Source organism: Thunnus maccoyii, chromosome 15 (assembly GCF_910596095.1).
Source record: "Thunnus maccoyii chromosome 15, fThuMac1.1, whole genome shotgun sequence".
NCBI classification, from domain to species: Eukaryota; Metazoa; Chordata; class Actinopteri; order Scombriformes; family Scombridae; genus Thunnus; species Thunnus maccoyii.
In genome coordinates this window covers 25,448,119-25,464,130 of record NC_056547.1, presented here as the reverse complement: position 1 = coordinate 25,464,130, position 16,012 = coordinate 25,448,119, and the positions used below count along the sequence as shown (strand labels likewise).

At 40.6% G+C, this 16,012-nt stretch overlaps 1 protein-coding gene across 1 annotated transcript in view; it reads left to right on the top strand.

Annotated features, from left to right (window-relative positions):
• fam135b (family with sequence similarity 135 member B) overlaps window positions 1-15,510 on the top strand; it is a 48,681-nt gene extending 33,171 nt beyond the window's left edge. Inside the window, exons 10-20 of the mRNA XM_042436687.1 lie at window positions 677-832; window positions 1,862-1,935; window positions 2,030-2,184; window positions 2,263-4,267; window positions 5,985-6,151; window positions 6,456-6,547; window positions 6,672-6,769; window positions 7,704-7,855; window positions 8,062-8,172; window positions 8,742-8,855; window positions 11,127-15,510. Coding sequence (XP_042292621.1) covers window positions 677-832; window positions 1,862-1,935; window positions 2,030-2,184; window positions 2,263-4,267; window positions 5,985-6,151; window positions 6,456-6,547; window positions 6,672-6,769; window positions 7,704-7,855; window positions 8,062-8,172; window positions 8,742-8,855; window positions 11,127-11,332 — 3,330 coding nt within the window. The 3' untranslated portion in view covers window positions 11,333-15,510. The remainder of the gene's footprint in view (window positions 1-676; window positions 833-1,861; window positions 1,936-2,029; window positions 2,185-2,262; window positions 4,268-5,984; window positions 6,152-6,455; window positions 6,548-6,671; window positions 6,770-7,703; window positions 7,856-8,061; window positions 8,173-8,741; window positions 8,856-11,126) is intronic.
• Window positions 15,511-16,012: the final 502 nt, after the last annotated feature.

Here is a 16,012-nt window from a genome sequence, read left to right as displayed (position 1 = left end):
TAATAGAAAGACTACAATAACTTACAGCACATCTGTTAGTGTTTTCTGTTGTACTGATTATTTCTTAGTTTACTCAGAATAAACAGGATGTTTAATCATTTGCTATCCATCTCACAGCAACCTATATTAATGAATGGTACAAAACATACTTCATATAGATAATACTGACTGCAAATAGCTTGTATTTAGTTTTTACCTTTTACTATGAGACATTTGATTTTGGCTTAGACAAGGCTAATGTTCAAGGGGATGAATATGATTGTAATATTTGCTTTCTTAAAACGTCTTAAAACATTTTTGTTAAAGTCATGAAGTTGAACATCGATGCATTCAATTCTGAAAATAGCAACAGTTGATAAAGATGGCTTTCAAGTATTAAAGCAAGTCTCTAAAAATATTGTGAAATGTATGTGTGAACTGATGTGGTGGCCCATGCGTTACAGAGAACAACATGGGTTGATTGATTTACAAGTTTAACATGAGTTTCCTACAACTGTCAGTCATGCAAGTCAGATTCCAGACTCAACACTGTCGACTGTAAATATGTCAGCAATAAAACCAAGGATCCTAAAAAAAGAATAATGTAAATGGTGTATTTTGGGAAGTCTTTGATAGTTAATGTATTCAGTTGATAACATAGAGATATGTTTTTCTCTGACCCATCTCTGTCCATCAGCTGCAGGAAGGCCATGAGAAGGTAGCAGAGCAGATCAGCAGGGACGTGAGCCAGCTCTGCACCCAGCTGGCTGCTCTGTGGAGCCGCTTCCTGGAGGCGGCTGTGCTCAACCCCCACATCCTCTCCTATCTGGCCCAGGAGCACCACACGCTCAGGGTGAGAGTCACACTCCATCAGAGGCGTGCTTATACAATGCTCAAATGTTATCATTTACTGTTTGTTCTCTGAACTACAGTACCGATAGTGTCCATATCAGAGTGCAATGACGACCAATTGTGGAGATATTTTTAAATTTAGATATTTTCATCCTCAGCACCCACGCCGAAATACAGAAATACTACAGAACAATCCAAATAGTTTCATAACCACTGACATGAAATTCTTTTAGCTCTGTCCTTAAGGCATGATGTGCCAAATTGCCCCAAAAGGTAAGGGTTCTCTTGTGCCACACTGAAATGATCTCTCTGGGCAGAACAGAAAATGTACAAATACATTTTAACAAGTTGTGATAAGAGAGGACCTCACCCCATCATGCTGTTCTAGGAGAAAGGTATCATATGAATTGTAAGTAAGAATTATGACTTAAATTGACCAAACTACACAGAGAAGTAGTGAAATGATAAGACGCCATTCAGGACCTCAGCAGCTTAAACCCAGCTGAGCAGGCTAATATAATTTCCAATGCAATTTCTATCTAATCACTGGGCTGTTTAATATGAATATGAAACCATTCTCTATGTGCTTCACAGTGGAGTAGCTCTCCAGGCTCTCTTATGTGACAGTTTTTTCTCAGTTGTCTGAAAATAATGAACATGTTTGCTTTCGTATTAGATTACCTCGGGGGGATACTGTCATGCCTCCACCCACCAGCGGAGTTCGGATTTCAATTAACACTTATTCTGTAATTATTGTGGGGTGAAAATACACCAGAAATCGTGTTTCTGGTGATTTGCCTGTCATGGTGGCTGGGTTTCGAGGATGATGCATTTCTAATTGGAACTGGAGAAGCACAAAGCTTTGGGTCAAGCTTGTGTCACATTCGAAGAAGAGATTCAAATCTCTCTTCTTTGTGCACATTTGGATTGTTTGAGACTGACTGCTTTCATCATCTTGTGTTGTACTGTCATTAAAGATCATATTGAGGCTCAACCAAGGTGAAAATTGTTTTGTTTCTGGAAACACCAGGTCAGGAGGTTTTCAGAAGCATACTTCTTCACTGAGCACCCCAAAGAGATATCTCTGACTTTTCAAGAGGAACTGTAAGTATCAAACTATCAGAAAAAGAAGAATTAATTCAATGAATGAAAAGACATGCATTATTCATGATATTGTAATTATTATATTTTATATTAGAATCAACAGACACAGCCAGATAGCTGCAGAAGTCCGGAGCTCAGACTACCTGACCAAGATGCCTCCTTTACCTGTTGAGTGCCTGGACATTGATGGAGACTGGAACAGTCTGCCAATCATCTTTGAGGACAGATATGTGGAGTCTCCTCAAACAGGTATAGAAAATGTGGATCCTAAAAATATTTAAAATATCATTTGTTATGTTTCAGACTGTAATGTCCTTGTCTTTCCAGAGTGGATATCACATGTGCCAATCCTTGCAACCGCTGATGAGCAGACCAGCCCAGATCCTGCCATCACTCCTGCCAACAGGATTCTTGAAAGCAGCCGGGGAGCCAGATCACCAGCAATACCCCAGGATCCCTTGGATAGTGATGACTGCATGGACTTGCCCACATATGTATCACTCATAGCAGAGCAGAGTAAGACCAGACCCAACATCAGTGGTACCAAGAACCTCATTCCAACTGAGGAAAGCACTGAACCCTCTCTAGTAGACGCAGAAGGTTTGGAGGAACCAAAGGAAAAACAAGCCCCAGTTGAGAAGAGCTGTAGTTCAGGTCTGAGGTATATTGCAGTTAAACCTTCTGATGTTGACCCTTATAGAGAAGAAGCAGTCCTAGCTCTCTCCTCAAACCACAACCCCCTCACTGACTCTAATAACTGTAGTAATGAATCTCCTGCTCATCGCGTAACAGAAGATACCATCCAACTTTGTGATGCCACAAACGACAGCAATGCCAGAGAGAATGAGAACAACGAAGAAGAGTCTGATATTGCCATGCCATTAAATCACTCCATGGATGATGAGAGTGAGGATGTCCCTGTCATCAGCCTACCCCCTGCCTATGCCCATCCAGTTATACCTTCCTTTCCTGGTGATCTCAGAAAAGAGATTACTCACCGAGGAGGCCTGGTTGGCTCCAAGATCATGAAGCGCTCGTCCTCAGTTATTTCTGACTCAGGTATCGAGAGTGAGCCCAGCTCGGTGGCATGGCCTGCGGAGGCCGCACTGCGAGGCCGACCTCCTCTAGACTTCTCCAGCGAACGGGAGATCCCACAGCAAATAGTGCGTCGGCACCCAGTCCACCGCAGCTCTCTGGAAGGCCTGCAGATGGAGAGCAATGGTAGCCTTCCAAGTGGAGGCATACAGGCCTCACTAACCTCTATCAGCTCGCTGCCCTACGAGGAGGACCAGCAGCAGAGGCAGCTCAGCAAACTGACCAAGTCAGTCTCTGCACCACAGATAAGTAGCCCAGAGGACACTGAGGAGGACCATGTGCTGCTCAACCAGGAATTGGATACTAAGAGCTTAATGCAACACCAGAATTCATGTAGAGTCAACTGCTCTTCTTTGAAGAGCAACTTAGATTCAGAGCAATCTGAATCATCCCTATTAGACATGAGTTCAATGACAAATCTTGGCAATAGTCATAAGGAAAATATCAGCTCTGAAAAGTCAAACTCTCCACAGTATCTGTCAGAGACATACGGAATGAAGTCAGTGTTAGGTGGAGTGTCTGAAGTGTTGCTTTTACAAGAGTCTGTAGAGGGCCCTCATGTGAAGGAAGGCACTGTTATTAGCAGCCAGAGGGAGAATATCAACCATCAAACACACATCAGTGGGGTAAGCGCCTCAGTGGAGGATGTGCATCTTGTTGAATCGGAAGCAGCGTCCTGCAGCTGTGGAAACAAACCATGTGTGCATAAATGTGCAGCAGATCTGGAGAGTGTTAATAGTGGAGATGAAAGATTCCATCAGACTGAACAGCTTGGCGTTGAGGACCAGGAGGGTTTGGATCCTTCCCAAAGTCCTCTAGAGCCCGATGCTTCAGGACACTCCAATGACCGCCCCAACAGTACCACCACCACACAGAGGCCGAGTGACCTCATAGGGCTGACAGCCAATGATGTTGCATCATCTGTTGACCTCAATGGGATATCAACCAGTGAGAAAGAGCCGTTAGACAGCCAGACAAAGCCCTCTAAGATCCCCAACTCGGGCCTGGCCTTTATGAATAAGAAGATGGTAGAGGTGGTGAACATGTCAGTATCCTGTGCCCCGACCTGTCTGCCGTTTTCTTCTGCTCTGAGAGACTCTCCGTCCATCAGTGGAATGTCCGCTCGCCAGGCTACCTCACCTATTACCCATCAGCCCCTGGGCTCTTTTGGTATCATCTCCTCATCTTCACTCAATCCCCTGAGCATGGATGACGAAGCCAATGAACGAATGCTGAAGTGAGCTTATGTTTTTGCTAAACTTAGTGTCAATAATCAAAATTTGCTGTAAATGTGCTTTAAACTCAAACTGAAATCACATAGCATGTTTTTCCTGCTACACCATACAGATCTGCTTTCTAAATGACACTTGGTGTACTCTCTTTAAATTTCTCCCTTTTGTTTTTGCATGTACCAGACATGGTACCTGCAATGCCATTGGTTCTCTGTCTGCAAAGATAGATATTTGCATATAGCCAATCAAATCGTTTAAATTTAAACATTATTGCATTAAGAAATAGCATCACCGTTCTGTTGTTGGTGACACTGATTAACAGACAGCAGCTGGTCACACAACACAAAAGAAGCCAGAGCGACACACATCAGCCTTCTAGCTTTTTCATACCACAGTTAAGAAAACAGTCTGCTGTTGTCTTAAAGGATAGTTGCACAATTTTTTCAATTCTGAACACTGAAAAAGGTTTTCCTCGCTGTAATCATTCTTCCTGTTCATACTGGCTATTATAAGACCGCCTTCAAATGCACTTTCAATGTAAGTGATAGGGGCCAAAATCCACAGTGTGTCCAGTATGTGCAAAAAGTTTATCTGAAACTTATATGAGGCTTCAGCAGTCTTGAGTTAGTCATATCAAGTGGATATCTGCCACATTTACAGTCTTTTTAGCATCAAATTCCCTCTTTGTGTTTCCTTGGACAGTGTTTCCCTGTTGAGCTGCGGTGGAACTATAGTAACAAAAAGAGAGACTTGGGTACTAAAAAGACTATGTTGAAAGATATCTACTTGATATTCAGAGGAAGCTAAGGGAGCATATCTACAAGGTTTTTTTTTTCCTTTTAGCAATTTAAAAAATATATCATCTCTTCGAGATCTTTGACTGAAAAAAGTCCAGTGAAAATGGTCTTTCAATTGGACTTTATGCATTCATATATGTTTAAATGTGTTAGTTATTTATGTTCAGGCAGGTGAGAAGACTGATGTCTTTCTAACTTGGGTGAAATAATGTTTCTGAAAATGCAGGCCCTCTTCCAAGGAAAACTTTGCTGGAGTGAGATTATAATCCACACCAACTATAGGAAATAAGGCCAAAACACAAGGTTTTATGGGTATGTGGAGACGGCTGTTGACATCTGGTGCAGTAGCTGGCAGTTACTCATGCTTGGAAAGCCTAGCATAACAAACATAAGTGAGGGCATTTGAAGCAAGGAAAGTCAAGATGAGGTGAAATGCCTCCTGAGTGTATTAAATCACATCAAAGGGTGAAGACAAATCCATTAAGATTAGCTTAAAGTACAGTACTGGAATCGGATTTGTTTTGACTCCTCCACGGCTAAAATCTGTAACCTGGCGGGATGACAGGGTAATAAAACTTAGAGGACTTACTTGTGAGTCTGTGAGACTTTTGTTTATAAGCCTTGGTTCCTTGGAAGTGGGCAGTGTGAACTGAAATTAATCAAATATGTAAATGTAAGGCAGGTTTTCCATTACAGTTTGGACCAAAGGGAGAAAATTGATGCAACTTTAAGAGATGCACTGGTAGTGGCAGTTTTTTTGTAAAATGAAATCTTAGATCAGCATTTTACTTGTGTATGTGTAACTAAGGTTGTACATTATTTGCTTGTCTATGCACATTGCTGGAACTTATTTTTCAATTTATTGCTATCACACAAAATATAATCCCTCTTGTTCTTTTCTGAATGTCATTCCCATTTTCTCCAGTTTCTTCAAAGCCAAAGAGGAGCTGTTCAAAGAGTTGAGCTTTCAGGCCAGCTTGTACAGCGACCTTCCTCTCCTGGCATCAGATCTGCCCTACTTCCCCCCCGAGGAGGACGATGAGGAGTTTGATGACGGCATACACCTTGTGGTGTGCGTCCACGGGCTTGATGGTGAGTCTGCATACAGCTGAATGTCTTGGTTTGTACAATCCTATTCCGCTGAAAGAACGTAATAGCTATTAAAGTGACAAATCTGTAGCATACTGTGCAACCTTTTTTTTGGTGTCCATTTAGCGTTGTACTTGTAATGTAGTCTCTGAGAGTATGTCCTACAAACTTAAAATGTCACATTGCACTATGTAGTCTGCGAATACTAATTTCTTAACACATTCCAGGAGTCTCTTAAATGATTAATGGGCACTCTTCATAAGAGCTGAGGCAGAAACTGGATTTATAATTTCCTTTTTACTTCCAGGAAACAGCGCAGACCTTCGGCTGGTGAAGACTTTTATTGAGTTAGGACTTCCAGGATCGAGGCTTGACTTCCTCATGTCTGAAAGAAACCAGGTACATCTCTAGATGACAGCGATTGCAGCAAATTGATAACATGTACAGTGACATTTTGCAAAAGTGCTTTAAGGCAGTTTGTAGAATACTGACAGCTGTTCTTTTCTTTGCTGTTTCTCTGCAGATTGACACATTTGCAGATTTTGACACCATGACAGACAGGTTGCTGGATGAGATCATTCAGCATATCCAGCTGTACAATCTCACCATAGGCAGGATAAGGTCAGTTGTTCAACTTTGATACTGCACAACATACACATTACTGACAACTCTCCTCTTTGACTGAATTTGATTGATTAGTTGAGGCAAGTCAGAAGAGGGGCAATCATCAACTTAAGCAGCATTTGCTTCGGTCAGTAGATGGCAGCAGAGACTGTAAATTGATTCTTGGGCTCAGATTGCATGTCTTAACATCTGAGAATCACTATTCATGATAATATATAGACTGTACAAACTCAAAATGGATAAGGACACAAAATGGATGAAAAGCTCTTATCTTACAGTGCCAATAAGTTTCTGACTTTCACTTGATAGACTGTACACTTTTATGCAGCACTGGGCTGCTTAGTTCCAATCAAATTAAGCTATTCATCTTCCCACTTAATTGCCCTCAATGTGCCAATTTATTTTTTGTAAGAGTTTCTACTCAAGTTTATTAACTTTCTTTATTGTGGGGTATTCTCTGGAGAGAAAGTATCAAAGACAAAAGCAATGGACTGCCACAACAGCATCTGGTTCATTCCACATTACCTCTATATTTAGTTTTGTAGGAGACAGATGAGAAGGAGCAAACATGGCGATGAGGGATCTTGGGTTGAGCATAACAGTACAGTAATTAAACTAAGTGACAGACATAGCTTCATGAATCTAGTGTTTTTCACTGCTGGGAAAGTTATTATTTCTTATAGTATGTCCTATGTGTTAGTATCATTAAATTGTCATTACCTTTGAGAACATTTGAACATTTAACAAGTTAATTAATTTTCTGTAATTACCAGTGCAGTTGCATGAATCTACAAATAGCTCCTGTCTGTACAAATTCCTCCAACGCTGCTGACAGTGTCGCAGGTCAGCAGCGTTGGAGGCACTGTTTTTCCAACCACCCACACAAGTTGCAAGTTTATCTCTCTGAAAGTTATTTGTCTTCGGCCAACAGCTTCATCGGACACTCTCTGGGGAACATCATCATCCGCTCGGTGCTGACAAGGCCTCGCTTCCGCTGCTATTTGCCCAAACTGCACACTTTCCTCTCGCTGTCAGGCCCACACTTGGGAACACTGTATAACAACAGCACATTGGTCAGCACAGGTGGGGCCACTGCTCAGCTCTGGGAAAAACATACACTGAAGATGTGCTGTATTTACAATGTGCTATATTTCTCAGCGCTGCATTTCGATGTTTTCTGCTGCAGCATCTAGTCTTTTATCTAAGAATATCATCCATACTACGCAGCTTCTATGCTGGGTTTTCAAAAAGCAGGGTGTCTGATTGTGTATGTGTGTGTGTTCGCTCAGGTCTGTGGTTAATGCAGAAGCTGAAGAAATCAGGATCCTTGCTACAGCTCACCTTCAGAGATCATGTTGATCCACGGAAAACATTCCTCTATCTCCTGAGTCAGAAACCAGGTACAGTATGAAAGTGACTAAATTTTAAATATAGATAGTATATTGACTGCCTCACTTTACAGACTATTACTTGAAGGCAGTCTATTCAAATATTCATGAGAATGTTGTCATCTTGTCTTTTTTGTCAAATTTCTGTACGTCAGCTCACTAACACTCAAACCCCTAACAGCGAGCTGTGAGAGGCCTGTGAGAGGCCTCCCCACTGTGTGAGTGGAACAAAGCAGTCGTTTGTCACACAGGCTTGAAAAAGATAAGCCTGAAAACTCTTTTTTCCCCCCTCCAGAGCTGTGGCAGGCTGACAAAATGATCCAAACCCTGTCATTGGAAACCCACCAGTGCACTCTCTTAAAAGCACACTGACAGGAGACTAGAGAAAATCACAGTTTTATCGTATCAAGCCTGTCACTGTACTTTGTGATTGTACTCAGTTTTACAACCAATTCACTGCTTTCCTGTCTTCCTCTCTCACTACCTCTCTCTCTCTCACACACACACATACACACACACACACGCCGACACACACACAGACAATCTGCAGTCATTTACTCATTTGTTTTGTGTCCTTTTAGGGCTCCAGTTCTTCAAGAACGTGGTGTTGGTGGCGTCTCCACAGGACCGTTATGTTCCTTTCCACTCTGCCAGAATAGAGATGTGCAAAACTGCTCTCAAAGACAGAACCACAGGTTAGACGTGCATTTATTATTGCTATCTTGGACTCTTGTTTGTATTTTTAACATGAATTTTAAAAATATTGACAATATCTTACAATATTTAAAAAAACAGTCAGGGATGGACCAATTCTACCTTTTCTTTTCTCTACTGATACCAATGAGTATGCTGAGTATCGATCCAGATACCCATACTGGTGCTCTTTTTTGCTTTTGTCAATTTAAAGTCTGTAAACATCACTGTGTTTAACTGATTGGGGTCATTTAAAGTGACGCCTGGGACACACTGGATGCGTGAGCAGCGCGTGTGTCGCTGAACTGCTGCGTCTCTCACGCTTGCAGCGTCCACACTGGACACCACTGGCAGCCCTATCTTTCTCGTTTTCGCATGACACGCACGTCTCATGTGGGCAGTGTGGCCACTCTAACCTGTTAACATAGGCGCCGAAATGAAAAGCAAGATGTTCCGCAACACACACACGCTGCTCACGCATCCAGTGTGTCCCAGGGGTTAGACTATGTAACTTTTGAAAAAAGAATAACAACTCTTCAATCAAAATATTGCATTGATCAGAGTGAAAAACATTAGGGTAACTGCTTCCAGCATCACTGCTGCAGCTTCTGTGTCAAATGAAAATTATGTTGGCAGGATGGATGTGTCATTTGCTACTGATGGTTTTTACAAAATAACCCCTCTCCCAACAAGAAAATGGCAGTCATGAACACAACATCAGGCTGAGTGAAGGAATGAAATGAAATGAAATGGAATGAAATAAAATGAAATGGCGATTCAGTTTGATTATTATATTCAATGTGGATCGATCACGTCTGGTCCATACTCAATTCGCTGCACAGATACTGATCCAGTTTATCATGTTGTCATCACTAATAACACATTTCCTCATGCTTTGACAATTTTCTTAACTGTTTTGTTTTAAATCTAAGGTTCAGTGTCTCCACCATAATTTTGTTCTTGGCAAAGTTCATCATAAGACACTAAAACTCAACATCTAAACCCATACAAATGATGTTATCCTTTTAGTTCAACCGGGCATTCTTGGGAAACTGTCCTGTTAATCAACTCACCTGTTAAGTGATGAGAACATGCATGTCGGTCCACCACTTTGATCCAGACTATTTCAACAACTACTAGATTAATTTCCATGAAATTTGATACAGACATTCATGGTTCCCAGACAATGAATACTGATGACTTTGGTGAGCCCAGCATGAGGTTGACATTTGTGGTTTTTAGTGAAATGTGTCACCAACTGTTGGATGGACTGCCACGCATTTGGTACAAATATGTACAGATGGGTGACAAATTAAAGGAAAAACCGGTACAGGCCTGAATGCTTGACCCCTACAGTGAGGGGATCCGGTGGCTCTATTATGCTTTGGGGAGCATTTTACTGGCATGGCATAGTGTTCATCACTCCAGAAGAGTTCCAGAAACTTATAGAATCAATGCCAAGGCTGAAGAACACCATTTTTCAAAAAGTTATTCCCTCATTTGGTGTTTTGATGATGGTGGTGGAGAGCGCTTTCTAACACGTCAGTCCAAAATCTCCCGTAGGTGTTCAGTTCGGTTGAGATATGGTGACTGTGAAGGCCATAGAATATGATTCACATCATTTTCATACTCAAACCATTCAGTGACCCCTCGTGGCCTGTGAATTGGGGCATTGTCATCCTGGAAGAGACCACCCCCATCAGGATAGAAATGTTTCATCATAGGACAAAGGTGATGACTCAGAACAACTTTGTATTGATTTGTAGTGACCCTTCCCTCTAAGGGGACGAGTGGACCCAAACCATGCCAGCAAAATGTCCCCCACAGCATAACAGACCCACCAGATCCCTGCAATGTAGGGGTCAAACATTCAGGCCTGTACCGGTTTTTCCTTTAATTTGTCACCCATCTGTATGTCCCTCTCAGGATAAATTGTAATGAATTTCATCTAGCGCTACCATCAGGTCATAATGATCAGACATTGATCAGCAAAGGATCTTTCTTCTAAATATGGATAACGTGTGAATATAAAGAACTATAACCAGGGACATGTGACTATATGCTCATCACATACTTGTATTATGCATCTGGTTTCATTCCATTATGTTTTGAGTTCAAACACACCACAAGGGACAGTTTGTGTCGTCAGCAATGTGAAATAAATATAATGGGACTATAAGCTGTTGAGATAACCATGGCACAATGCTCTTATGAAGTATGTCTAGTCATGGGCGCAGTAGCAATCACCATAACCTCTTATTTTTGTACTAAAGGCCCTGTATACACCGAGATGATCAACAACCTCCTGCAGCCACTTGTGGAAGCTAAAGAGTGCCGGCTAATCCGCCAGAACGTGTTCCATGCTCTGCCCAACACAGCTAACACCCTGATCGGCCGGGCTGCCCACATTGCTGTTTTGGACTCTGAGCTTTTCCTAGAGAAGTTCTTCTTAGTGGCAGGGCTCAACTACTTCAAATAAAGGCGCTGGTGCTGCAGACCAACTGGATACACCCTGTTGGTGGCTGGTGGAGCTGATTTGGAAGATAAGGTCCTTACCATCAATATGTACAGTATATGTAATGTATATAAACCCTTGTATTCAAGAGGCAAGGCCTGTATATCCAATTTGTTAGGATTGTTAGCAGCTGTTATCAAAAGATAAGTGTATTGTGACTGTTTAAATTGCTAACTCAGAGGTCTGAGTTTGGCGTGTATGCAAAACAAAACATCTGACATGTATCACTGGATATATTGCAGATGTTTTGTTGGCCTTATGAATAACCTTTCAGCCAGAACACTAACAGATGCTAATTGTGGTCTAAAGCATTTAACTACTTTACCTTTATAGTTGGTTTAGAGCCTTCAGTATCACTGGTTGAATGAATTCTTCTTTAAGGTTCACACTGATGATAGTCTTGAACTATTCTTAGGACTGAGGCAATAGATGCGCAGCATTTATCCCCTTGATTGTACAATAAGTATTTTGTTGGACAAAACATAGATGTTCCTTTATACAAAAATGAATATATTGTTTAAATTATTTATTTTTTATCTGCTTCTGTATCTATATTGTAACTAGTCCATCTAAATGTGATCTTTTTTGTGTTGCTATCATCAAATCCATCAAATGAAAATCAGTGTTTATAAAGTATACAATGCAGGTTGAAGTGTTACCCCATGTAGCCTATAATTCAGTACACTGCATATCTACTTACATATTGTGTGTCCCTCTACATCAGTTCAAACTGACTGAGCTGGGCTACAGTATAAATTAGCATTACAGTATCTTTGATACCAAATGGCTCTACTGGTTGTATAGCCATTTTTTAGATTATTGTTTGCACTGATTCATTGAAAAGTTGATTGACTAAATTCAATTAAGTAACCATTAGCCAACCCCCCCCTTAGTTACTGTTCCTACTCCTGTCAAGCTTTCCAGCCTTGCATGGCACATATGCAAATTACAATGATAACGGTGGCAGATTTGCCGTCGAAATTTGTAGTAATTTTTGAAACAAAGGTTCTTGATTTCTGACGGAGGTAGCCAAAAGGAGGCTTCCCATTTCTAGCCAGCAACTGTATAGTTTTCTGCCTGAAATTTCAACTAGCAGATATGATCAGTCATGATCAGCTTTAGCTAGCCAACTAATTAAGCTAACATTAGCTTCATGAGTTGGTTAAAATGCTGTCTCTGGCAGACTTTTTAATATTTCTGACTTGTTTCAAAATGAAAATCCTCTAAAAGATGTCTTAAATATAGACTTGATGCCTATATACATGATATAGTGCTAAAAGACTGAGGTTAAAGCTGCATGTCAGCATCCATACTGGATGATGATCCATAGAAGACATGGAAATAAAGAAACAGCATTGTTCATGTATTGCACTAGTCCTATTATACGTTTGATAAGAAAAAATGTAAGACTGTTATTTCAGTCTAACTTAATCCTGTTTGTCTGCTTACTTGTTTTCAAGCAGTATGTTTTTACTCTTAATGTTAGAAAAGAAAGCTAGGGCTTTTAGTATGCAGACTGATGTGTAACTGAAGTGTAATGCCATCTTGGGTAATGCTGGCTGGTGCTGCTGAAGTGTGAACTTTCCCAAATCCAATACAGAGCAGGACAGAGGTGCTAACGTTACCCTAATCTCCAGGGCCAACACCGGCTACTACACATCGGATGTGCTGGTTGTGAACAGGGCTTGTTTTAATGTAACATTTAACCCCACAAATGAATGTAGTTAGTTAATGATGTGCTCCTTGGCCTTGGAAGTAATGTTCAGTTACCCCTGTAGGTAGTTTGCTAGTTAGCCAGAAATGCTAATTTTTGCAGCTGATAAACACAATGATTACTATTCCTTACACATTTGCTCTTGTGTTTCTGAAAGACTAAAAAAAAGGCACCACTTCCCCAACTCTTTGAATGCAGAGGATCACACTTACTACAGCCCCATGCACACCATTTCATATGGAGAAATCAAAAGCTTGACAGGTTACAGTTACATTTCCTAAGCTATGATTGGACAATCGCTATTCTGGGGAGGGGTTTAGCAAATGGTCAATTATTTTGATAAAATAACTAACAATACTAAAGAAAATCTTTAGCATTATAACTACCACTATAACACAATTCATGTGACTTATTGCCAGTTTACTCCTTAAATCATGTGATACACAGGCAGGCAGAAAGCAGGCTTACTGATATAATCAACTTCAAATATACTCTATATATAATGAGAAAAGAAAACGCATTATCCACTATACAGTGCAATCCTATGGTCTAATGACCATCATGTTCTTAATGAGCTGTTTTAAATTGTAGATTAAAATCCTCTACACAAGGATAGACTTCATAAGCCACTATGGAGCTCATTATTTTTTTTAAATGGCGTTAACACCTTCAGGGTGAATCAGGGTGTCATTGTTGCTTTTGGAAAATGGATGATTTTGCTTAATACCGACTCACTGCCAAGATTCTCCCTCATACACTTTCTATAAACCAACTACAATATGATGCATGATGATAGCAGGGAATCACCGTCGTAGCAGACGCTGTGTCGCGTTCTTCAACATGTCACGATGCCATATTATGAACATCTCATCAGCTAATTCAGATCTATATTGTATAAATGATTTTTATTCTTCTCCACAAACTTTGCTGTCACATTCAAACATGACACAAGAGTTGTCATTTTCCGGCATACTGGCAAGGGCTGTTTCCTTGCCACTGTGCTGTCCATCAAATGATGTTTACATTTTGACATTTAGAGAACTGTTATCATAGATGTCTCATATGCAGCGGTGGTTGTGCATCTGCTGTATATGTAGTTATGTACATACAGAGAGCTATATTCAACCTTTGCACTGGTTTGATGGCAAGTGCACTTTATTGACAACCTTGAATCAACCTCCACTAGCTTTACAAAATCAATTTTTTCCTGTATTTTTGTTGTTGTTTATACATGCACAGCTTCTTTAGATCTGAAGGTCATGTCCTGCACTCATTGTAAACTGACCTTGGCTGTCTGTCTTGGCCATTCAAGCATTGTATCGTCTTCAAGTGTGCTGTCTCAGAGTGCAAACGATGGCAGCGCAAAGTGCTCTTTTCTGTGTGGAAGCTGTTGCCGTGGCGCTGCGTGGTAAGCACAGTGTCACCGTGATTGACTCTAATCAAATGGGCTCCTTCAGGACGCAGAGATCGTTCTCAAAAAGCCACTAAGCAAAGCTGCGTAAGCAATCTGTAGGGGCTGCCATGCATCATGCATCATTTCCCAACCTGCCCCCCAACGCACACACACACAAACACATACTGTATATGGATGAGGTTTTAGCTTGTTTGCTTTTCCTCCCCATGTGTGTTTAAGGCCATGTGTGTTTACCCAAAGGGGTCAGTGAGAATCAATGTGGGGGAAAAGTGTTTGTGGTATTGAGCATGGCCCCTTCAAGGGCAAATACAGGTTTGAAATTGTTTCATAACATGGGTGTCTTGTAAAAGGTTTCACATGAAAGTGCGGTATGAGATCTGAGAGAAATGTATTTACATTGTGCTCAACTCCATTCACGCAGAGCTTTTTTTTTTGACTAAATATGTCTCTGAGAGTGTTAAGTGTACATTTATGCTGCTGTCATAATTGAGAGTGAACTCAAAGGTGATCCATAAATCCAATAGATCCTTGCAAGTGCTGTCAACCTTCAAAACTAGCTGACTTGAACCTTTTTGTATTTGATTGCCCTTTACTAAGAGTCCTGTTCCTGTGTAGTGTGTGTGTGTGTGTGTGTGTGTGTGTGTGTGTGTGTGTGTGTGTGTGTGTGTGTGTGTGTGGAGAGAGTGGAGGAAGGTGTGTCATGTGAATATATTTCAAAGGCCCCATGGCAGCTTTCTGTCACGTGTATGAAAGGAGATGTGTAATCATTGTCTGCTCTTTGCTGGAACATCCTTCATGTGTTTATATGAATGTAAAAAAAATGTTTGACTTCACTGTGAGGAACATGTATTTATTTCATTCTGCAGTTATTTTGCTGAATGTATAACATGTAAAGTACAGTAAATACTACTTCATCTGTGCCAATACTACTCTAATATTTTTCTATGTTGCTGACTGTACTGTATGTATTCCTTAGTAGCTTGTGTTCAATGTAAAAATATAAATACAAATATATATATAGCATAGTATTATTATAACAGATATGATGTTACAATAAAAATGTTTCTTTTGCACAATTTTCTTTGCTGTTTGTGTTTTAATTCTGTGTTTAATTTCTTAGTGTCACTTATGACATTTCAATCCTCAGGTTTACTTACTGACATCTGGAGATGCAGTATTAGATACAGCTTTATAATTGAGTCTGTTGGGGAAAGCAACATGATCTGTGAGACTAAGACTGGATTAGTGGAAACCAGACATTGCTTTTTAATATCAAAAAATCTAGTTTAACCCCAGTTTCACACCCAGTGTCTATTGTAGCCAACATCAACATTCATTTGTCTCAGTCAATGAAATTTCAAAATTTGACTTGGTCAAGTAAACTAAAGAGAGTTGTGAAATTGAACATTCTTTGGAGTATAATATCAACATACTAAATTCATCAAACTGAAAGTTATTTTGCTGATTTCTTAAATGTGGAGAACATGGGATTTGACAGTAGTGACATTTAAAAAGC